This window comes from Eleutherodactylus coqui, chromosome 3, assembly GCF_035609145.1.
Source record: "Eleutherodactylus coqui strain aEleCoq1 chromosome 3, aEleCoq1.hap1, whole genome shotgun sequence".
NCBI classification, from domain to species: domain Eukaryota; kingdom Metazoa; phylum Chordata; class Amphibia; order Anura; family Eleutherodactylidae; genus Eleutherodactylus; species Eleutherodactylus coqui.
The window spans coordinates 207497946-207520618 of NC_089839.1; the positions used below are offsets into that span (position 1 = coordinate 207497946).

Consider the following 22673-nt stretch of genomic DNA (forward strand, 5'->3'; position numbering starts at 1 on the left):
AACACGCTGCAGTCTGACTTGGACAACCTCTCTGGCATCTTGCACCTGACAGGTCTTGCCATGTAAAAAAGCACCCTTCACACCAGAGTATGTGCATTTGTGCGGGCGAGTGTATTTTACTGTACTTTTTGCGCCCGCAAGACATGTTGATTTGCGTACGGAAAACAAAGACCAATTAAAATGGTTAATTAGTCTTAATGATTTCCAAAGTTGTTCTTTTTCCAGCGGAATTGCAGTGTTTCTTGCATCTCCTTGTGCATTGCGCACAAATTTGTGCGCCCATCGACTTTAATGAGCAGGAAAATCATACGTGCTGAGTTTTCTTTATGTAACCAAAATGTGCAGGAAACCTTTTGTGCGTATTGTGCGTGCAAGAACAGCCTTGATAATTGTCGCATCTAACTCCACAGCCACTGCGCGTTATTCATTTCGTTTGTTGATTGCTCACTTTCAACCAGCATGAAAATCATCGTGGGAGCGTCGGCTTCTCGCTCTGCACTTCACATGGTGATCTGCCTGTGTAAACGCTCCGCACAAGCTCTAACAACCTAGCGGTGATGTCAGCGCTCGTGCAGGCATTTACCTAAGGCCTCATGTCCACAGGGAAAATCAGGCCCGCTACGGATTCTTCATGTAGAATCCCACAGCGGGTCCCTCCTGCCCCGCGGACATGAGGGCTGAAAATAAGAATAAACTCACCTGCTGCGGGCCGTGCGTGTCTTCCCTTCTTCGCGGCCGGATCTTCTTTCTTCGGCCGGGCGGATGTGCTCTGCACGCCGGCTGCGTGCAGCGCTCATGCGCCGGGCATGTCCGCCGGGCCGAAGAAAGAAGATCCGGCCGCAAAGGAAGGAAGACACGCGTCGCCTGGAGCAGGTGAGTTTAATTCAGACGCGGGTCTCCTGCGGATCCGGACGGCTTCCATAGGCTTCAATAGAAGCCTGCGGGAGCCGTCCCCGTGGGAGTCCCGCACCTAAGTGGAGCATGGTCCATTTTTTTTTCATGCTCCGGATTTTTTTTTATTCACTTTTATTGACCATCCGCGGGTATTTATCTACCCGCGGGTGGTCAATGCATCCCTATGGGGTGCGGATCCGCGTGCGGGTGATCCACTGCAGATTCTAATTGTTCTTTTGCTCGTGGACATTAGGCCTAACTCTCGGCCCATTTAAATGGGCCATAAGGCTGTATTGGCCTGATATAATGTAACTTTTGTTTATCGTGTCTGAGAGGTAGATTTTATTCTATTCCTCTCCAGCCATTTATTTTAGGCAGAAGAAGCCTTTACCAGTTTATTCTAATATAATGTGTCCACTGTAGTCTGGTTATAACTTCTGCGCCATTGTTACAATGTTCAAAATAAAAAACCTGTAATGATGAAAATTTAAAGGGCCAGTGCTCTTTTATTAATGGTTGTATTATAGAAGGTTAGCTCATCCTACTCACACATCTGCTGGCCCGGATAATGCAGCTCATGGTCACCAATATATTCTGGTTGATGTTCACCGGTCACCATGTTACCTCCATACCAATCTTGCCGTTTACCAGTGGACTGAGCTATCACACCCCTCCGCCTGAAAATGAGCTCTACATTGTTGTAACACTATATTTAATTTCACTTCTGCTCAGCTGAAGTTAAGCTGATGGGATGCCACAGCACAGCCAACAGCTCAGATGCTGCACGATCGAAGGGGACGCCATGGCCATATCGCAGCTCCTGTGTCGGGCACTGCCCAGCGGGGGGGGGGGGGGGAGCCACAGGACAGCCCTCAGCTGGAGCACTGCCCAACGAGAGGGGAAGCTAAGGCCTTATCACAGCCCAGAGCTGGGGCATCGTCATCTACTGCTAAAATATAATAAACCTGAGACACCTACACAAATGCCCCAAAGCACTGATCACCCCGCGATATTCACGTCACGCGGGAACACCGAATTGTGTAAATCTCTTTTATTTCGCTCTTCATCAGCGCTTGTAGTGATTGGTGTGGTGGGATCGGATGAGCGACTCCATATGGCTGGGCGCTGTACATCCTGATAGACTATAAGGACCAGTCGATTCTTCTTATTTCAGGCTGCCCAGGAACTCCAGGAGGCGGCTGTGCCAAGAGTCTGGGTCATCCAGGTAACAGGCGTGGCCTGCCCCCTTCATGCAGAACACTTGGCTGTTAGGCAGGTTCTTCAGATTGTTCAGCGAGACTTCTCCTAACTGTTCATCACCGTCACCGTAAACTATCAAGGCGGGAAACTGTAGAGGAAAAGGAGGCAACATGAGACTGTTAGTGCTTTGGACCCCTTGTCAACCCCTTAGTGACACGGCCTATTTTGGATCTAAGGATATGACGATTTTCTTGGAATTTTCATCTCCACTGTTCAAAAGCCATAACTTTTTTTTTTACATGGCCATATGAGGGCTGTTTTTTTTTGCGTAGCGAGCTGTAGCATTGGACACCATGTTTTGGGTACAGACAGTGCATATAAAAAGTCTACACAACCCTGTTGTAATGTCACGTTTTTTGTCATGATAACAATTCTAGCAAAGATGAATCATTCCAAGTTTATTTCCACCTGCGATGTGACCCGTTATCTGTGCCATTCCATTGAAAAACAAATTAAAATCTTTTAGGGCGAAAAATACCCTAAAGTGTGGTTATATAAGTCTGCACACCCTGAAAGTAATATTTTGTTGATGTACCCTTTGACTTTATGACAATATTTTTGGGTAGGGGGTCTATCAGCATGGCACATCTTGACTTGGCAATCTTTGCCCACTCTTTCTTGCAGAAGCGCTCCAAATCTGTCAGATTGTGAGGGCATCTCGTGTGTACCGCCCTCTTCAGGTCATCCAATAACTTCAGTGGGATTCAGGTCTGGGATCTAGTTGGACCACTCGCAAACATCGGTTTTTTTTTAGCAAAGCCTTTCTTTGTTGATTTGGAGGTCTGCTTTGAGTTGTTGTGCTGAAAGGTGAAATTCCTCCTCATCTTCAGGTTTTAAGCAGAGACCTGGAGGTTTTGTGCCATAATGACTGATATTTGGAACTGTCCATTATTCCCTCTACCTTGACTAAAGCCCCAGTTCCAGCAGCAGATAAACACACGCACTACACAACCCGTACTTGCCAAAAACTCCTGCAGCTCCTTTAATATTGCTGTCGGTCTCTTGGAAGCCTCCTGGCCCAATTTTTTAAAATATTTTCATCAATTTTTGAGAAGTGTCCGCTTCTTGGTAATACAGTGATCCCTCTCTATATCGCGGTTCAATGATTGCGGCTTCAGTGCATCAAGGATTTTAGATAGACCAAATATAATTCTGTTTTTGCAGAGTTTTTCACTATATCGCGGAATTTGCAGTACATACAGGAAATACAGTACGCCACTACCGCTTGCCAACGTGAGATTGTACACGGCACAGTATTGGCTGATGGAATGTGTTCTGTATCGGGTGCTGATTGGCTCACCGATCATAGCATCGCTCTGTTTGTTCACTTTTGCAATTGTTTATTGTTTGGCATTCATCCGACAGATTCATTTGTGTAAATATAACGCCGCTACTTCACTGATTTTCATGTATTGCGGGGGTCTCTGGAACGTAACCCACCGCAATAGACGAGGGATCACTATCACGGTTGTGCCAAATGTAATCCCCTTCTTGTTGACTGTCTTCACTGTGCTCCATGGTATATGTAATGCCTTGGAGATGTTTTGGTCCCTTCTACTGGCTGATACCTTCCAACAATCGGATCCCTGTGATGTGCTGTAAGCCTTTTACCGACCAACTAAGAATATGTCAGGAAAATCCTCCTAGGAGAGCTGAACTTTATATCCGGATTATATAGGATTCTTTAACGTGACAAAAAAATGGCATTTTAACAGGGGTGTGTAGACTTTTGATATCCACTTTATAACATATGACTTTTAGGCCGCCTGCACACGGCAGAGCTGGACTCTGCATGCGGGAGCCCGCAGCGGAATCCGACCCTGACCGTAGGCTGCGTCCGCGCATACCTGTATTTGTGCTTCTTCATCTGTACTGCAAATGGACCAGGCGGCTTGCTGTCGGACATGCACAGTACGGATTTTTTTCAAATGTTTATTTGTCCTGCTCCGCTGCTAGGCGATGAAGCAGAATCTACGACCTGTCCGCAATGTCAATTGTAGACAGGCCACGGATCGGACGGCTTTCATTGACTTCAATGGAAGCCGTCTGTGCAGACACCGTACAAAAATGGAGCATGCTGCGATATTTTATTTTATTTTTTTCTCCCTCTGCTCGCGGAAACCACAATTGGTTTCCGTGAGTGTGCAGGAAAAAGTGTTTTTTTCATAGCATGCTATGGACGGTATTTGCTGCGGAACTGCAGTTCGGAAGCCGACCACGGATTCTGCAATGCAAATGCGCCCGTGTGCAGGTGGCATTATTATTTTTTTGCAGAGGGCAGGGAGAAAAACACGTCAATTCAGCCATTGGTTTTTACAGTATTAATCCTGCAGCATAAATGACAATCTTGTTCTGCGAGTTGGTACAGTTACCACAATAGCTAAATTATATATATTTAAGTTTTTCCACTTTTGCACAATAAAACGTTTTTTCTTGTTCATCACTGCATTTAAAGTCCCATAACCTCTTATCTTTCCATGCATAGAGCTCTGTGCAGGCCTGTTTTTTGCGTGACTAGCTGTAGCTTGGGGACAGAAGGCTTTTTTGCTCATTTTTATAGCTTTTTTCGGAGGTGAAATGAACAAAAAAAATAAGCATTTCGCCTTCGTTTTTCTTTGCTGTGTAAGGTAAAAAGTGGGTTCAGTTTATTGTATGGGTCTATTATAGATGTGACAATACCAAATGTGGCTTTTTTTTTTAACTACACAGGAAAGTGCACAAAAAGGATTTTTTTAAACTATTATTTTATGGGTTTTTTTCCGCATTTTTTAGAACCTGCGATTCTATGATTGCACTGATAATACTTCTGTACTGCAATGCATTATTGCTATTCATAGTAGTCACAGGCCATAACAGACCTGGATGCCATTCACAGCCAGATCCCGCTGCGGACACTGTGCTGTCTGTTGCAGGAACTCCTTCCCAGCTAGGATGTGAACTTATGTACTGGTGCGGGAAGGAGTTAAAGGGACAGGGTTAGTTCTGGATTACTGGAGGTTGGCTCGTTCCTCTGTCATGCATTGTAGATGTAGTACATACACCAAGCACTCTCCCACTAAGCAAAGCAGCAAAATGCTGAGCATAATGGGAGATCCACGAAGCACAATACTGATAGAGAGAAAAGTTACACTCTAGTCACAGCCAAAGCTGTATTTATGAAATAAGATAAGTAAGACTGCATTCACACAGGTGTATGATGAGTACATTTTTTATCTGTATTATAGACAAGTGTCCCGTCTCAACTGTGAGCCTACTGACCCGAACTTGGTAGTAAGCTGGGGCCATAGCGCACCCTGCGGGCTGCAACACTCGTCAGTAATATGGACACAAAAATGGCCCATACTGCACTTGGATGAAGCAAATTCTACCTCCATCTATGGATTCCCTATAACTGCTATGAGTCTGACAACCCGCCGACGACTCATCTCGCTGCACGGATAGTTGTCATGTTTGCGCTTTCTTACCTGAACTCTGCTGTAATCCTGCACCGTAAACTTGTCTGTACAGATCGGGGCGACTGGTACATACGCAGCGACGTTCTGCGGGTTGTTGAGGATGAAGGGAAGCGAGTACATGCCGCTGAGAGACGGGCTGATGATGGCGGCTGGGACCATATTCAAAGAGTCCAAGACGTCCTGTATGAAGCTGGGAGGGGCCGGAACCCCGATCTGGCTCGGGGCCTGAGCGTTGGCTGAGCATCCCAGACCTAGAAGATAATGAGAGGGGGGATAAGAGGCACCAGAGAGAAGCGGCAACAACAAGCGCTGGAGTCGTAAATAAAGCTGAAAGGGAATCTCCACCTATCATCTTTAGGTCCAACATTCGGCCCCAATTACTGTCTCTATAGAAGATGGATCTGTTTTCCTAATACAGGGCTCCAAATCCAATGCTCAGGAGCTTACTGATTGAGGTCATTCTATAGATAGATAGTGAGCTCCCCCTAGTGGTGGCTGTATATATCTACATACAGGGAGCTCCCGCTAGTGGTGCCTGTATATATCTACATACAGGGAGCTCCCCCTAGTGGTGGCTGTATATATCTAAATACAGGGAGCTCCCCCTAGTGGTGGCTGTATATATCTAAATAAAGGGAGCTCCCCCTAGTGGTGGCTGCACACAGAATGTTATATCAAACTGAGAACTGGTCTGCTGTAACAAGTGCTGTTCACGACTTTATGGGGACAAATACTCTTTAGTTTCCATCATCGGTCATCTGTACCGCTTTCTGTTCACATGGGGAGACGTGCAGTTAATCAGTGAACATTTTAAGGCTGGGTTCTCACGGGACAGAAATCTCGTGGTGTGGCCGCACTGATAAAACGTGAGATTCCCGCTGGAGAGCCACAGCTTCAAAACCCGCAGGTTTTCGAGCGGTTCGGCAGTTGAAATTCCGCTGCGGCTTTCCCTCTCCATAGAGAGGAGTGAGGCTGCAGCAGACAAAAAAAAAAAATTGGCATGCCGCGGAATTAAATTCCGCGCTGCATCCCGGTTTCTGCTCGGCTTGGCCGCCCCGTGTGGACTAAATTTTTGCAAAATCTCGTCCACATGGCTGGCTAATGCCCGTATTAGGAGCACAGGCGGAATGGTCGCATGGAAATTCCATGGCAATTCCGTCCCGTGTAAACCCAGCCTTATACTCACACAGACAACCTGATAGACAAGAAAATAGACCTGTTTATCAGCTGATGTTCTGTACAGATAGGGGTCATTCACGTCACGTTTTAGCTCTCTGTCGAGCGTATACATTGTATTACTAAATAAACAACTAAAATGTATTACGTAGATTAATCAGTCAATGGATTATAGAAGGTGATGAAATTGGATTTTATTCCTATTTTTCAGTCCGGTGTTGGACCGCCTTTGGCCTCAATGACTGCAGTAACCCTCCTAGGTTACTTTCCTCCAAATTCCCATAGATGTGTGAAGGGATTTACATCCATTCCTGGAGAGCTTCAGATAGTGATGTGGGGGATGATGGGCATGTAAGGATACGGCGTTCTAGTTCGTCCCGCTCGATGGGATTGAGATCCAGACTTTGGGCTGGCCAATGAAGCCTGCAGACGTTCTGCTCCTCTACACTGCGTGCTCTATGACATGGGGCTCGGTCATGGTGGTAGAGGCACGGAACTGTATCCAAGCATTACCACATGTCTCTGTACCCATTGGCTTTGAGGGTGGATATCAGTATAGCCAATAGCCCTAGTCCTTCCCAGCAGGAACCCCCCCCATAACAGAACCTCCTCTAAACTTCACTGTTGGGACGGTGCCGTCACGTAGAAACCGCTCTCCAAGCAACCGCCACACCCAAGTGCGCGCATCAGATCGGAAGATGGCGTACTGTGATTCAGCCGTCCACAACACTTGCTTCCACTCATTTGCGGTCCGACGCTCCAAGCACCATCGCAGGCGCCGCTGTGCATTCCCTGCTGTGATGCGGTGTACAGCCGCTCGTCCATGGTAACCCTTCACATGCAGTTCCTACGGATGGTTTTGATGCTAATGGATGTTCCAATGTCCTGTGAGACCTCCAGACGAGGGCAGACGATGTGTGTGATGCCCTCACAGCTGGTACAAGGCTTCAATGTCCACGTTCTGTCAGTCTACCAGGTCTCCCTGAACGTGGCTGCACCGCACACACCAGAGGGCTTCCATTTCCCAATAACTTGGCCAACAGTGGACTCTGGAAAGTCCATAAGTGCTACGATGTCCCGTAGTGATTGGTTGGCGACATCCCACCACCAGACCCCATTGTCGGCTCTACACCTGTGGGCATCTGATGGTTTCTGTACTGGGATATGATGTGTGATCCTCTCCTTTATACCTAAGGCTCACACATCACCGGACAGCACAGGACTGGTGGGGGGCCAATACTTATGCCAACATGGTGCACATTTATTGTATAGAATAGTGTAGTGATTGTACTTTTCTGTCCCACAAAAACATATGCTGGATGTCTTATTTTTACATTACAGCTTAAGGAGTTTCCTGAGACTTGATGAGAGTTAAAATGGCTTAAAATAAATAAAATGGAATATTCATCTCTCCTGCTACTCTCCGTCCAGCGCTGCAGCCCCGATGCCTGCTGCATAGAAGCCGGAAGAAGCAGCTGGTGGTCACATGCTGTACATTGTTGCAGTAAGCAGACAGCTCCATACATTGTGCCCAGGTTGGTTTTACTGCTGGAATCTTATTCACTTCAGTAAGACTGCTTCCCACAGTACCAACCCTGGTCACTGTGTAATACACAGAGCAATCTGCTTCCTGCAGTATTAGCCCAGGCCACCGCACAATGTACAGAGCTGTGTGCTTCCTGCAGTACCAGACCAGGCCACCGCACAATGTACAGAGCTGTGTGCTTCCTGCAGTACCAGACCAGGCCACCGCACAATGTACAGAGCTGTGTGCTTCCTGCAGTACCAGACCAGGCCACCGCACAATGTACAGAGCTGTGTGCTTCCTGCAGTACTAGACCAGGCCACCGCACAATGTACAGAGCTGTGTGCTTCCTGCAGTACTAGACCAGGCCACCGCACAATGTACAGAGCTGTGTGCTTCCTGCAGTACTAGACCAGGCCACCGCACAATGTACAGAGCTGTGTGCTTCCTGCAGTACTAGACCAGGCCACCGCACAATGTACAGAGCTGTGTGCTTCCTGCAGTACCAACCCTGGCCACTGTGCAATATATGGAGCGGTGTGCTTCCTGCACTACCAGCCCAGGCCACCGCACAATGTATGGAGCGGTGTGCTTTGTGCCATACCATCCTGGGCTAGTGCACAATATACACAGCTGTGTGCTTCCCGCAGTAGCATCTCGGTCCACCCCCATTGTAAAGATTTATGTGCTTCCTCAAGTACAATCCCAGGCCACCGGATAATGTATGCATCTGTCTATTTCCTACAGTACCATCCTCGGCCACTGCACAGTGTATGGAGCTGTCTGCTTCCTGTAGCAAAACAGCTAGAAGTGGGAAGACCTGCATCACATAACAGGATCCGACCACTATAGAGAGGAGTCAGAATCTGGACTATTTATATCAGTGTAGGAGGTGGAGAACCCGATCATTCTACAAGAAGTTCTGCAGCTTTGTAATAAACCTTATAGTTTACATTTCTTAACATTTTCAACTCATCTGCTTGCTGTCAGTGAAGAGAACATTTTTGTGTACACCCATGGGCTGAAAACTGTCCACAGAAGATTTTACAGACTGGATACACTGTAACAAATCTTCAGCTGTAAAGGGAACAGTCCTTTATGAGACAAAGCCATGGGCTCAGCTTGTTACCACCCTCCCGCTTCCTTATACAAGTATGTGCATAAGGCCGCCTGCACATGGCAGCGGAATCCGACCCTGCGCCTGGCCGGTGACCCCTGCATACCTGTCCACAGTAGTCTTTTCTGCAGATGTGCCAGCGGCGCGCCAGCACACATGCACTGTACAGAAGATGCTGTGCCGTCACTAGGCAATGACATGGAATCCGTGACCCTACCACAGCCACGGATCGGACGGCTTCCATTGACTTCAATGGATGCCATCCGCACTGGAATGGCACATGCAATGATTTTCTATCCACGAGGAGAAAATCACAATTGACTTCCGCTCGTGGACATGGAAAAGTGATTTTCCATAGCATGGGCAGTATTTGCTGCAAAATCCGGAGGCGGAAGCGGTTCTTACCAGGTAGGTCAATAGCGACAGCACGATGTCCGGCAGCCGCCAACTTGTGCAGAGTCCCCAATTTCAGCCAGGTCTCGGAGGAAAATCTGATGCCATGCAGCAGGAGGACAGGCGGCTGCAATGAATTCTGCGCGGGGACCGCCTCACGGAAGAATAACGTCTGTCCGGAAACACTAATGGTGCCATTTTGCACTTGAGGCTCCGCCATGCCTGCCGCCACCTGGGAAATAACAGTATTACAGTACAAATTTCAGTACCGCGTCCTTTTATCACCTATTGGTAGTCGCCATTACGGAGCTCACAGCTTCCCAGACACCCTGAGCGGCAGGCACATTCAATTGTTATGTAGTTCTGCACCCTTATGTGTCAGTCTTTACTGTAGTTCTAGCATTCCATTCATGAAGGCAGATGTTCAGAATGGACAGAACTATAGTAATATATACTGTATATATCTATATAGTAGCAATTGGTGGCCAGAAGGAATGGCGGTGTGCACGGCGCCTTGTGTATGCTTTATTAAATACTAGATAAAAACTAACAAAACATGAGGGAACACCCAAGGATCGGACATGCTGCAATTTTTTCCCCGTACTGCGATGCGGGAAAAAAATTGCTCATGTATATGACCCTATTCAAAAGAATGGGGTTCATATTTATATGAGATTTGTGCGTCTCGCAATGCACAAATCTCGCACGATTTTCTGAGCTGTGTGAAAACGGCCTCACACTGAGCCGATTCCAGCACAAGTCGATAAGCTCAATGAAACCAAACATCCCATAAACAGCAAGTTAGCAGCCATTACCCGCACAGGACTAACTGTGCCGACTGCGATTGGATTTACACGAGTGTATTTGCACACGAAAAAATTTTCGAGAAAATAGAACCCATTTAATTTCAGTGGGTTTGTTCGCATGCACAATTTGGTCACGCAAAAAAAAAAAAAAAACCTGCAGTATGCCATTGTGGTTCAGGGCCATCGGGGTGTGTGGCTAGCATGGAGGCGCCATCCTGGTTTGAGGCTACAGTGTAGGGGCCATAGTGGTATGGGGCTATAGTGGAGGGGTCATAGTGGTTTGGGCCAGCTTTGCTCCTCAGGCATGAATATCTTGTCATCACCGAAGGAAGAATGAATTTGTAGGTGGTTGAGAACATCTTAAAGAAGGATGTAGGGGCCGTGCAGGACCTCAAGCTGGAGACATTGAGTGATGTGACAAGAGAATGACTCAAAGCCCACATGTAATCACCTAAAGAATAGTGGAGAAAGAGGAAGATTTGAGTCCTGACTGTAACCCTATGTAGACGCTGTGGCATGACCTGAACAGGACTGTGCACAAAAGGCATCCCAGAAATACTGATGAACTTAATGAAACACACATGCAGGGAGGACCAAGCCAAAATTTATCTTTTGTGTTGTAGAGCTACGGGAAACTTTCAGTGGAGGTGCTTGCTGCCAGAAAAAAAAGGTGTGGAGGGCAACTACAGTTTATTAAATACAAGGGTTCACTTAGGCCCCCTGTCCACGACCGTGTAAATCTCCGGTGAATCACGCAGGCTGAAGCAGGCTAAAGCTTTCCATAGCGTTGCTATGGAAAGCGCCAGCCCCGTGTCCACAAGCGGAGAATCATTACGATTCTCCACTCGCGGCAGGCAATTCGCAGTACGCTGCGAATTGCCCTGATTCTTCGCGGTCAGCCTATTAGATTAGGCGGACCGGCGGAGATTAGTCTGCGGCTCCAGCTCCTACGGCGGAGATCTTCTGCGGGACTTCACAACGCCCGTGGACAGCCGGCCTTACTCTGTGAGTTATTAGTTACATTGTGTTTGTCTACAATTGTATCTTAGATATAATCAGATTGTATTAGTAATCAATGCAGAAATCCAGGGCATTCCAAAGGGTTCAGGGTTGCAACAATACATCTCGCCATACCTGTGTATTGTATATATAGCTCTCTGTGTATAATGTATGCGAGATGTCAGGGACTAGATAACAAACCTTTTACCTGGAGTCAGACACCCAACAGGGAAACAAATAGGCGTGACTGGGTGAAAAGTCACCAGGAAGGCGGAGCAAGTGGCAGGACTGCGGCAGAACACGCCTCTGTATGTACATTATATACGCTCCCGCCTCCTGCAGCGTTATCAGCTCCATCCTAATGTACGAGACCTGAACCCTTTAAGAATAAGACAATCGCATAAAGAGCAAATCCTTCGTCTTCACCTTACGGAGCGGAGGACGCAGCTCAGTCCCCCGCTCTGCTGCAGAACAGTTGCACTGCTCCCTCTATACAGTCACATGCTGGGATTAAGCGCAGACTTCCATAAACAGTAGAGCATCCTCTAGTGCAGCAAATGTAACCAGCAACTGTGGGACTACAAGTCCCAGAGTGCATGCTGAGGGTTTTAGTTCCACTGCAGCCGCCTCTGTCTGCCCCTTTCTGCTGCAGAGCTTTGCAGTACTTAGAACAGATGAAGCAATTTACAGTGAGCAGAGCAGATAGTATACAGAGGGGACAGGCAGCAGAGCTGACACTCTACTCACTCCAGCATGTGATTACTAATCAGAGAGAGAAGGAGCTCTGGCTCTTACCTGAGTCCTGAGGACAAAAAGTGCAAACAGGAAGAAAAAAGTTTTTAAGAAAAATCTACAGCTGCTCAACACTGCCCCTAGAGGACACAAGAGGTAATGACACAGTAAGGAATAAGAGGAGGTACAAGAGGTGGGGCAAGGGTAAGAGCACTGACCATAGGAGCTTATAATTATACTGTACGACCTCTTTATGAGACCCCCATCTAGTAGCGCGTTGGACCTCCATTGACTTTGAGCAATGCCCTGTGGTGTTGATTCCACTGGGTGATGAAATCATCCTGCAGGAATATTGGCCCCTGCGGACAGGAAGCTTTTTGCAGTTTCTGCAGATTAGATGGATGTGCTGACCTGTTCTGTCCAGCTGACAGGAAGGGGTCATCAATTCATGCTGCTTGTACCAAATTCTGACCTCCATCAGAACGGAGCAACAGAAATCTTGATCCATCTGACCAAGAGATGTTCTTAGAATGCTCAGTAATACAATTTTTGCGCTCTTTTGGCCGCTGCAGTCCCGCCCTTCTGTTTCTTTTAGACCAGTGTCACACGAACATATTTGCGCAGCATTTTGTGTGCGCAAAATTTGCATGCGTAATATGCAGTGGGTGGGTTTGTTCACATAAGAGTATTTAGTGATCGCATTTCATTCACGCAACACAAAATACGTATTTTGTGCACGAAAATAGCACATACTGGGCTAAATAACTTAATTGTCCATGTCAATAAATGGGAGCATGGTTCTGTACTTTTTTGCATGCAGCATTTGCGTGTGCAAGAAATACAATAGAACACGCAACAAGGCAAATGCATGCATAAATGCACTTACACCCGCGAGACATCAGCCTTAGGGCTCATTCACATGGGTGTATGCGTACAACACTGCGGGTCTCCCACAGCATTGTACACATTACAGCCCATACGCTGATCTGGCAGAGACCGCGTATGGGCTGCGTATGGAACTGCATGCCTACGACTTACGCCATGACAGACGTGCAGTGCGATTTTTTTTTTCCTGAAACGCTACTCAATGCATGTATGGGTTGCATTTGATACGCATAGAAATAGAGCATGCCGCGGTTTATTTCTCCTGCGTATCGATACGCAGTGCCCACTCCGAGGTGTGCATGGAAAAATGACAGTCTATTCTGTCATTGCCCCCATTCACTGCGCGTTACGCACAAGAAAAATGTGTGCGTAATACGCGGTGACAATACGCCCGAGCTCTTAGACACAATGGCGCTGGAACTGTTATAGCCGTCCATGCTGAGGAATGGCAAGTTGTACGTTCAGGCACATTAGCTGGATCTCCAGGAAGACTGAGGTGGTGCAGAGCAGCCCTCCCGTCCCGGATCCGTCACCAGTCACATGGGGAGGCTTGTTGTCCTGATGATGTGCTGGAGGAGGAGGAGACGCTGGAGGGTATAGAGACGGACGGGAGGAGACGGAGACTGCAGCTGGAGGCAGCCCTGGGCGCTCTTATCCTGCCCTATATGCATATGTAATGCCTCCCTGCAGACAAGCACCATGGGGTTAGGCCGCCACAAGCTCGTCGTCTTGGTCCTGATCTTGTCTGTTTCTGTTCTGCTCTACCTGCTTCTCCCATCGGCGAGGCCTGAACGAGACGAGCCCAAAGCTGAGGTCCCCCGGGCAGAACCGCAGGACAGCATGAACTTCACCGTGCGGACGGCAACCCTAAACGGCGACTGGCCCACCTTCTACAGGGAAGCCGCCCCACGGAGCAGCCCGGAGGGAGCAGCAGCTGAGAGGTAGGACATCTGGGGGTACGTGGTTTTCGACTACTGTCCGTAATACGTAATGTCCGTGGTGCTCGGTTGTAGGCGGTCAGCGTGGCAGGTATCATTCACGATTGCTCTTGCGCCATTTCTATCTGCAACATACACAAAATGGAACCTGCACCTTTATATCAACATGACATCTCTGTGAGATACGTGGCGGCGCAGCTGTACGCCTTTTAGGCGCTTTTGACATGTGTCTCAGTGTTCTCCTTCAACCTGATGTGACAGTAACTGAAGGGAGACGCAGCAGGAAACGTTCGGCCGCGTTCACACCTTCTCTGGTAGAATTTCCTTTATTCAGCTCCGACGTCGGAGCCCAACAACGAAAATACCGGAAGTGTCGGATCCAGAATAGGCTGGATTCGACAGCACCTGGTGGATCCCGTTGACTATCATTGGGTCCATCGGGCTTGCAGCACACCACCCGGCATTTTCGCGAACTAAATAGCACAGGGATTATGTACCAGATCTGCGCAAATCTGAACGTGGCCTTAATGGTAAACATTGTGAGGTGCAATCCTATTTAAGATGTGATCATAGCGCCGCATCTGCCAAGTGCAGATCTTCCTCCCTGATTGTATGAAAATACCGCAGGTCACATGACTGATGTCTAGAGTTTATATTCGGGCAGTATCTACTGACACTTCACAGTCCAGGAAGGTGGGAGGAGCCTATGGCGGTGACATGCTGTAAAGGATTCTTCGTATTGATTTTTCAGGTTCCCGGTGTTGTTGTTACACGGTCGCTCGTTCACTTCTAAGACCTGGGAAGAACTGGGGACGTTGCAGATCCTGTCAGAGCACGGATATCGGGCGGTGGCCATCGACTTACCAGGTAATGCTACATAACTAAACGTGTGCCGGACTACAGAGAGTCCCTATATGTCCAGGGCCTGATGTTATGGGAGGTTGTGGCTTCTTTTGTGGGATACGGGGAGGCGCGCCACTTGGCCCGCAAGATACGGGGAGGCGCGCCCCTTGGCCCACAGGATACGGGGAGGCGCGCCCCTTGGCCCACAGGATACGGGGAGGCGCGCCCCTTGGCCCACAGGATACGGGGAGACGCGCGCTCAATGTAATACAAGGAGTGTGCATGCCCACATCCTGACGCTCCTTGTACCGTCCTGCACGATGTGGTAATGTGCTACTTGTCTTGCAGGATTCGAGAATGCCCGCTCCCTGCTGTGTAGGATGTGTAAATATGCGCTTGTTGTCCTGCAGAATATGGAGGTGCCTGCGCCTAAGGCGTCTTTCACATGGGCTACAAAATCATCACTACAAAACGCATGTATGTGAGGCTGTATCTGCATGGGCGATTTTGTTGCGCAATTCTGTAGCAATGGGACAATGCTACAAATCGCATGTATGTAGAGCCCATGCTTTTCTATGGGTTCATTCACACGAGCAATGTTTTGTAGTCTACTACATTGCGAGACTACAAAATCGCAGCATGCTCTAAAGGCCTCGTTCCCAGGGGCGACAAAGTCGCATGATTTTGTAGCATTGCTACAAATCACGTGTATGAGAAGCCCATGCTTTCCTACGGGTTACTTCACACATGTGATACTTTGAAGCATGCGACAACCCAGCACAAAAACCTCGCGGGTCCAGTGATATGCACGAATCTCCTGAAGTTTTGTAGCCCATGTTTCCCTATGGAGCCTTCCTCTCTGTTGCATCGCACGAAAACGCGGTTTTCATGCGGTGTGATGCAACTTTGACAGTAGGAAATCCTGTTGTCAAAGCTATAATCTAAGGCCCAGCTGCAGGGAAAAATAAAAAAATACACATACATCGCCTTACAAGCGCTCTCCGACGCCTCAGCAGCTTCTCGAGGGTTCCAGCACTGTTTCTCTTCACCATCTTCTGGCCGGGGATTGAAAAATCCCCGCCTTCTGGAAGCGCTGGCTCTGATTGGCTGATGCTTAGCCAAACACAGCTAGTCCTTCCAGGAGGCGGGGATTTTTCGATCCCCGGCCAGAAGATGGTGAAGAGAAACAGTGCCGGGACCCCGGGAGAAACTGCAGTGGCGCCCCAGACAGTGCAGGAGAGGAGATGTATACTTATTTTTTCCTTCAGCTACGGCTTATTTTTGGGGTAGGGCTTGTATTTCAGGGCCCCTTCCCTGAAAATCATTGCATGTGGTGCTACAAAGTCACGCGTCTTTGTAGCAACAAATGTGACTTTTTAGCGCTACAATGTCATGGTATCACCGTGAGAGACCGCAGCGATGTCGCACGGACCAGCAATGTGATATCGCTGCGAGCCGCGATTTGCTATTTTTTGTAGCCCGTGTTTCCCTATGGAGGCTGCTACTTTCTCGCATCGCACAAACTTGTGATTTTTATGTTATGCGATTTTAACATTAGAAACTCCTATTAACCTTCTCGCTCCAAAATAAAATTGCGGGCAGCAGCGACACGATGGGCCATTTTTCCCAAGAAAAAAGCATCACTGACGCTACAAAATAATGTGTAGGTAGCCGTGATATCGCTGTCGCCCGTGCGGATACAGCCTGGTTCTTTCATAGCGATGGTTTACAATTGGTTCTTTCATAGCGATGATTTTGTAGCCCGTGTGAACAAAGCCTCAGGCCTCATGCCCACTTGCACGCATGCTGAATCCCACAGTAGAATCCGTGCGTGCCTGCGGACATGGAGAGGGAAAATACATTATACTTACCTCTCCGGACGCTGCGGGGCTCTCCTCTTTGCAGGCCGGAACTTCTTTCTTCCGGCTGGCGGATGTGCTCGGCATACGTGCAGCTTTTTTTAAACTCCTGTTCTCCCTTGTATCCGCGGCAGAGCATAAAAACAGCTGTGGCTGTGCTGCGGATACGGACGGCTTCCATAGGCTAAGATGGAAGCCATGGTAGCCGTCCTTACAGGAGACCCGCAGGAAAATGGAGCATGCTGGGATTTCTTCCCGTGCGTGCGACCCGCAGGCCGGGAAGAAATCCTGTCTGCATGCTTTTAGCTGCCCTACAGATGCTAATGCATCCCTATGGGCAGTAAGACGCACGGATCTCCCGTGTGAGGGCCACACACGGATTTTATAAATAAAATCCGCATGTGGACATTGGGCTTACTGTGCAGGATATGGGGACATGCACTCCTTACTTGCAGGATATGGAGAGGCATGCTCATGGGGTTGTATCGGCATGGGCTACAAAATCTCACTACAAAATCATTGCTACAAAGTGAAGCCCGTGGTTTCCAATGGGTTCTTTCACATAAGCGATGTTTTGTAGCGAGATTGCAGCCTTACTGTGCAGGATATGGGGCCGCGTGCTCCTTAAGGTGCAGGATATAGGGGGCCGGGTGCTCCTAACTGTGCAGGATATGGGGCCGGGTGCTCCTAACTGTGCAGGATATGGGGCCGGGTGCTCCTAACTGTGCAGGATATGGGGCCGGGTGCTCCTAACTGTGCAGGATATGGGGCCGGGTGCTCCTTACTGTGCAGGATATAGGAGCGCATGCTCCTTACTGTGCAGAATATGGGTGTGCGTGCTCCTTTCTGTGCAAAATATAGGGGTGCATGCTCCTTACTGTGCAGGATATGTGGGGGCGCTCCTTGCCCCGCCAGGTGTGGGGGCGCATGCTCCTTATTGTGTAGGATATGGAGGCGCACACTCCTTACTGTGCAGGATATGTGGGGGCGCTCCTTGCCCCGCCAGGTGTGGAGGCGCATGCTCCTTATTGTGTAGGATATGGAGGCGCACACTCCTTACTGTGCAGGATATGGCAGAGCGTGCTCCTTACTGTGCAGGGTGTGGGGGCGTGTCCTCCTTGCCCCGCTGGGTGTGGGGGCGCACACTGCTTTCTGTGTAGGATATGTGGGCGCACACTCCTTATTGTGCAGGATATGGGGGCGCACGCTCCTTATTGTGCAGGACATGGGGGCGCGTGCTCCTTGTCCTGCCGGGTGTGGGGGCACACGCTCCTTATAGTACAGGGTGTGGGGGCGCACGCTCCTTACTGTGCAAGGTGTAAAGGCGCGCGCTACTTGTCCTGCAGGGTGTGGGAGCGCGTGGTCCTTGCCCTGCAGGGTGTGGGAGCGCGTGCTCCTTGCTCTGCAAGGAGTGGGGGCGCGCATTCCTTGCCCTGCAGAGGGTGGGGGCGCGCATTCCTTGTCCTGCAGAGGATGGGGGCGCCCATTCCTTGCCCTGCAGAGGATGGGGGCGCACGTTCCTTGCCCTGCAGGGTGTGGGGGTGCGCGCTCCTTGCCCTGCCTCATATCTTGTAATTCTGCATCTTCAATCCCTGGGTCCTAATTTTGTAGGATATGGCGAGTCCCTACAAGCTCAGCCGATGTCTTCAGAGAAGGGCCGCACCGAGTATCTGCTGCACGTCCTGGAAGCGCTGGGCATGCGTCAGCCGGTCATCATCAGTCCATCCCTGAGTGGCCTCTTCTCCTTACCACTCCTCCTGCAGCACCCCGACCGCCTCAGGGGGTTTGTTCCAGTGGCTCCTGTGGGGACAAAGAGCTTCAAACCAGAGCAGTACCAGCAGATCCAGGTGTGTAGCGCCAGGTGCGGGCAGCACTGCAGGTGGAGGGGCCCTAACAGTCCTTTAGTAGTGGGTGGCAGGACTGTAGCATGGCTATAATATCACACTGGTTCCTCATTGGCGCTGTAAACATAGCATCACAGAACCGCCGGCCCACCTCAATAATCTGCATCTGTATATTCTTCCCCGCAGGTCCCCACCCTCGTCGTATACGGCACTGAGGACATGAACCTGGGCAGCCAGTCATTGGAGAGCCTGCAGCACCTGCCCAACCACACCCTGAGCCCCCTGAAAGGAGCCGGACACGCATGTTACATGGATCGACCAGAGGAGTTCCACACGGCTCTGCTCATGTTCCTCAGCAAACTATAACTCCTATCAGATAAGAGGAGCCCGAGATGAGAGGTGGACAGATCTCGCCGTGTGATGGCATGGCGCCCGCTGTGACCAGGGCGATGAATATGTAACCACTGGAGCAAGAGGAGTGAGACGGGGGTAACTGAGAATATAGGGGGAGGGCATATCACACAGAACTTACCACATATCATCAAGAGGACCGGAACCCCCAACAATGGCCAAAGTCAATAAAGGCAAAAACGGCAGAGAATCCTTCTAATTGTTCACCTTCTAACTCCGTCGTACGGAAGTCCAAAACTCCGTGTAAATGAATTCCATAGAACATCATGTAGAGCGCATAGCTGTTTGCCTGATACAAAGCACCAAATTCCCTGCTGTCATAGAGATACAGGCTGCCTGCAGACACCACTAGGGGGAGCTCACTATATACTGTATATACACTGTACTCAATAATAGCACAGTGTGCAATAACATCCTGTCCCCCCCCCCCTCCCCTATCTGTATGTAGTCAGCTCCACCTAGTGACAGCTGTATACATCTATATGTACTGAGCTCCCTCTAGTAGTGGCTGTATAAATTTACATACAATGAGCTTCCCCTAGTGGTGGCTGTATATATCTGTCTAAAGTAAGCTCTCGTTAGTGGTGGCTGTGTATATCTATATACTATGAGCTCCCTCTAGTGGTGGATGTATAATCTGTATGCAGTGAACTCTCCCTACTGTTGCCTGTATAAATCTGTATGTAGTAAACTCCCTGTAGTGGTGGCTGCATAAAAATGTATACAGTAAACTCCCTCTAGGGGTGGCTGTAAATATCAATACACAGGGGGCTCCCTTTAGTGGTGGCTGTATGTATGTGTGTGTGTATGTATATGTATATATATATATATATATATATATCATACATACAGTGAACACCCTCTAGTGATGACTGTATAAATCTGTGTGCGGGGAGCTCCCTCTAGTGGTGGCAATACAAATTTATATACATTGTGCTCCCTTTAGTGGTTGTTGTATATATTTTTATACAGTGAGCTCCCCCTAGTGGTGGGTGTACATAAATCATTATGTACTCCCTAGTGGTGGCTGCAGGCAGGGCGGATCTTACCGTGTAACTCTGTCTTTACATGGGATTTGGAGCTTGGTGTCAGAAAAACAAAGCTTTGTGTTCATAGTGATATAATGGAATTAATCAGCACATAATTTTTAACTTATTTAGATAAAACAAGATGGCGATCATGTACGGTCCCCTCGCTGCCGCACTACTTTGCACCATTTTCCGTGTCTGTGGACGGTCTGTGATGTCCGGTTGTTCCGATTCTTCACTGCCTGTATATGAGAGACAAGTAACTGTGGCCGCTGGGACTCGGCGCTCCGAGAAACGTCCTGGAGAGTCAGAAAGGACGGTCGTTCATCAGGATGTAGCCATGGAGGACGGGTCAGAGGTGCCTGGAGGTGGGGGTGTAGCGTTCTGATGTCCTGTATATAGCGTATACTCGCCCAGCACCCACTGTTGGGATTTTATGTCAAGGATCTGAGAAGCTACTAATAAAGTTCTGTTCCGTCCATCATCATATATTGAACGTTGTGCAATACATCACATTTCAGCATGTCACTCGGTATTGTCACATAGGGGCTATCCTGCTCCTCAGCTGAGGGTTTGTTACAGTGTGTCAGTGTAGGTTGTGCTCTGTGTGCTAAACACGGCAGCAGAGATCTTAGGCCTAAGCCAAGGGTGTAGATATAGGGGTGCAGAATGTAATGAGAATATCTTCCTGTCCCATATGAGGAGTCTAGTACCATAAAGGATGTGATGGTGTGGGGCCCCTCTTACAGTTATCTGCACTGGGGCCCCAGAGCTGAAGGATTTAGTGCTGATGGCTTTTATCTGCGCTGATACATTGCAACAAACCTCCAGCTGTGTAAGAAGTACCAAAGCACATTGGACCATAGTTACTATAGTGCAGTGTTTTATATGCCAGTCCAAGTAAATATGAGTCAGTGTAAGTGCGACAAACTTATTCAGAGGTGGCATCTGGTGGCACCTCTGTACGCCAGACTGAAACCTATGCCAGCTCTGAGCTGCTGTAGGTTTCGGCTATATTGTATACCAGTTTCTGGCGCACATTATAGTATATCTGATGGGCTTGCATGGCCACGCCCCTAATGCTAGGCCCCACCCACTTAAACAAAAAAGTGCCATAAAAGCCAGAGAAGTGGAAATTTTGGCCCATGCACCAAAATTAGAAGTTTTGTACACTAGAAAACTGGTGTACAAACATCAAAGGGGTATTCCAGGCACCTAACTCCTTGTAATATTGATGACCTATTCTCAGAATAGGTCATCAATAGTTGATTGGCCCGGGTCCACTGCTCAGGACCCCTGGCAATCAGCTGATCTCAGCGCCCACACTCACGGCAGCATGGTCGGATGTCAATGGGAGTGAAGCCTTCTATTGCACCTCCAGCTCCAACCCCAGTGCAGACGGAGCTGTCAACAGCCGGCCTGCTGCAGTGAATGTGGGGGCTGATATCAGCTGATTGCTGGAGGTCCTGAATGGCGGACCTCAACTATTGAAGACCTATCGTGAGGATAAGTCATCGATACTGTAAGGGGTTAAATGTCTAGAATATCCCTTTTAATAGATATGCCCAGAGTCTGTTAAAAAGTTGCAAAATGCTCATACAATGATTCAAGGGGTTGCACCAAGATGGCCTCCCCTGTTCAAATGTCCTATTAGAACATATGAACATCAAAGAGAAGAGTCCCCCACACAGGTCGCCCCTCTATGCCTCAGTAGGAGCAGCTCCTGTCCTGGCAGACCTTCTACTATCCTGGTATTACAGGGCGGCTATTCATGTAAATTGTCGTGTAATACTGCATTTTTCCTGCAGTGTGCGCTGTACCACTGTACAACCATCCTGGGAGGCCTGAAAAAGTGTCCCAATCTTAAAGGGGTTGTTTGGCACTTTTACTATTCATTACCTCTCCTCAGGATAGGTTATCAATAGTTGATCGTCGGTGATCCGCCACTTGGGTTCCCCAATAATCAGCCAATCCTTGAGCCTTCTGTTGCTGTTGGAGGCAGATAGCGCTGTCCATATTGCAATGGCCTGGGTTGGTTCTGCAGGCACAGCTCTCATTTTAATCAACGGGAGCCGTTCCTGCAGTACCAACACGTGCCGCTGCAATGTTGATAGCACTATCGACTTCCAGCGCTGTCCGTACTAACAACGGGTCTGAGAATCAGCTGATCAGTGTGGATCAATAATAAAATTCTCTAAATGTCCTGGTCAACCTCTTTAACCTCTTAATACTACAAAACGTAAGTTTACATCCTGTCAGGGGGGTACTAGACACAACAGGTCATAAACTTACCTTCTCTGGATGAAGCGGGATCAGAAATGACCCCATGCCTTCCCGCAGTGGAAGCCAGCTGTTACCGATAGCTGGCCTCCCACTGCAACAGCAGGGATCAATGCTCACATCAATCCCCGCTGTTAGGCTGCATTCACAGGAACGTATATCGGCTCGGTTTTCACGCCGAGCCGATATACGTCGTTCTCATCTGCAGGGGGGGGGGAGGATGGAAGA

At 48.8% G+C, this 22673-nt stretch overlaps 2 protein-coding genes across 3 annotated transcripts; one reads left to right on the forward strand and one right to left on the reverse strand.

Moving 5' to 3' along the window:
* Nucleotides 1-1930: 1930 nt before the first annotated feature.
* ABHD14B (abhydrolase domain containing 14B) lies at nt 1931-12492 on the reverse strand. 2 transcript variants are annotated; one of them, XM_066596917.1, is made up of 4 exons: nt 12421-12492; nt 9833-10052; nt 5619-5860; nt 1931-2242 (listed from the first exon to the last, which is right to left on the reverse strand). In XM_066596917.1, exons 2-4 carry the CDS (start codon nt 10038-10040, stop codon nt 2060-2062), a joined length of 633 nt encoding a protein of 210 aa, XP_066453014.1. In that variant the 5' UTR covers nt 10041-10052; nt 12421-12492; the 3' UTR covers nt 1931-2059. The 2 variants fall into 2 exon arrangements, with proteins under 2 accessions (XP_066453014.1, XP_066453015.1); XM_066596918.1 differs by lacking the exon at nt 12421-12492 and adding an exon at nt 11827-11845.
* Nucleotides 12493-13754: 1262 nt separating this feature from the next.
* Nucleotides 13755-20652, forward strand: ABHD14A (abhydrolase domain containing 14A). Its single transcript, XM_066596916.1, has 4 exons — nt 13755-14183; nt 14932-15047; nt 18494-18729; nt 18913-20652. Exons 1-4 carry the CDS (start codon nt 13942-13944, stop codon nt 19090-19092), a joined length of 774 nt encoding a protein of 257 aa, XP_066453013.1. The 5' UTR covers nt 13755-13941; the 3' UTR covers nt 19093-20652.
* Nucleotides 20653-22673: the final 2021 nt, after the last annotated feature.

What these genes read in the sequence shown, in the direction of transcription:
- ABHD14B (XM_066596917.1), bottom strand. Translation starts at nt 10,040, where the DNA reads ATGGCGGAGCCTCAAGTGCAAAATGGCACCATTAGTGTTTCCGGACAG. An exon ending in TGTCGCTATTGACCTACCTG is followed by an intron (nt 5,861 to 9,832) that starts GTAAGAACCGCT and finishes ATTATCTTCTAG; the next exon opens with GTCTGGGATGCTCAGCCAAC. An exon ending in AGGATTACAGCAGAGTTCAG is followed by an intron (nt 2,243 to 5,618) that starts GTAAGAAAGCGC and finishes TTTCCTCTACAG; the next exon opens with TTTCCCGCCTTGATAGTTTA.
- ABHD14A (XM_066596916.1), top strand. Translation starts at nt 13,942, where the DNA reads ATGGGGTTAGGCCGCCACAAGCTCGTCGTCTTGGTCCTGATCTTGTCT. An exon ending in GGTGGCCATCGACTTACCAG is followed by an intron (nt 15,048 to 18,493) that starts GTAATGCTACAT and finishes CTAATTTTGTAG; the next exon opens with GATATGGCGAGTCCCTACAA. An exon ending in AGCAGTACCAGCAGATCCAG is followed by an intron (nt 18,730 to 18,912) that starts GTGTGTAGCGCC and finishes TCTTCCCCGCAG; the next exon opens with GTCCCCACCCTCGTCGTATA.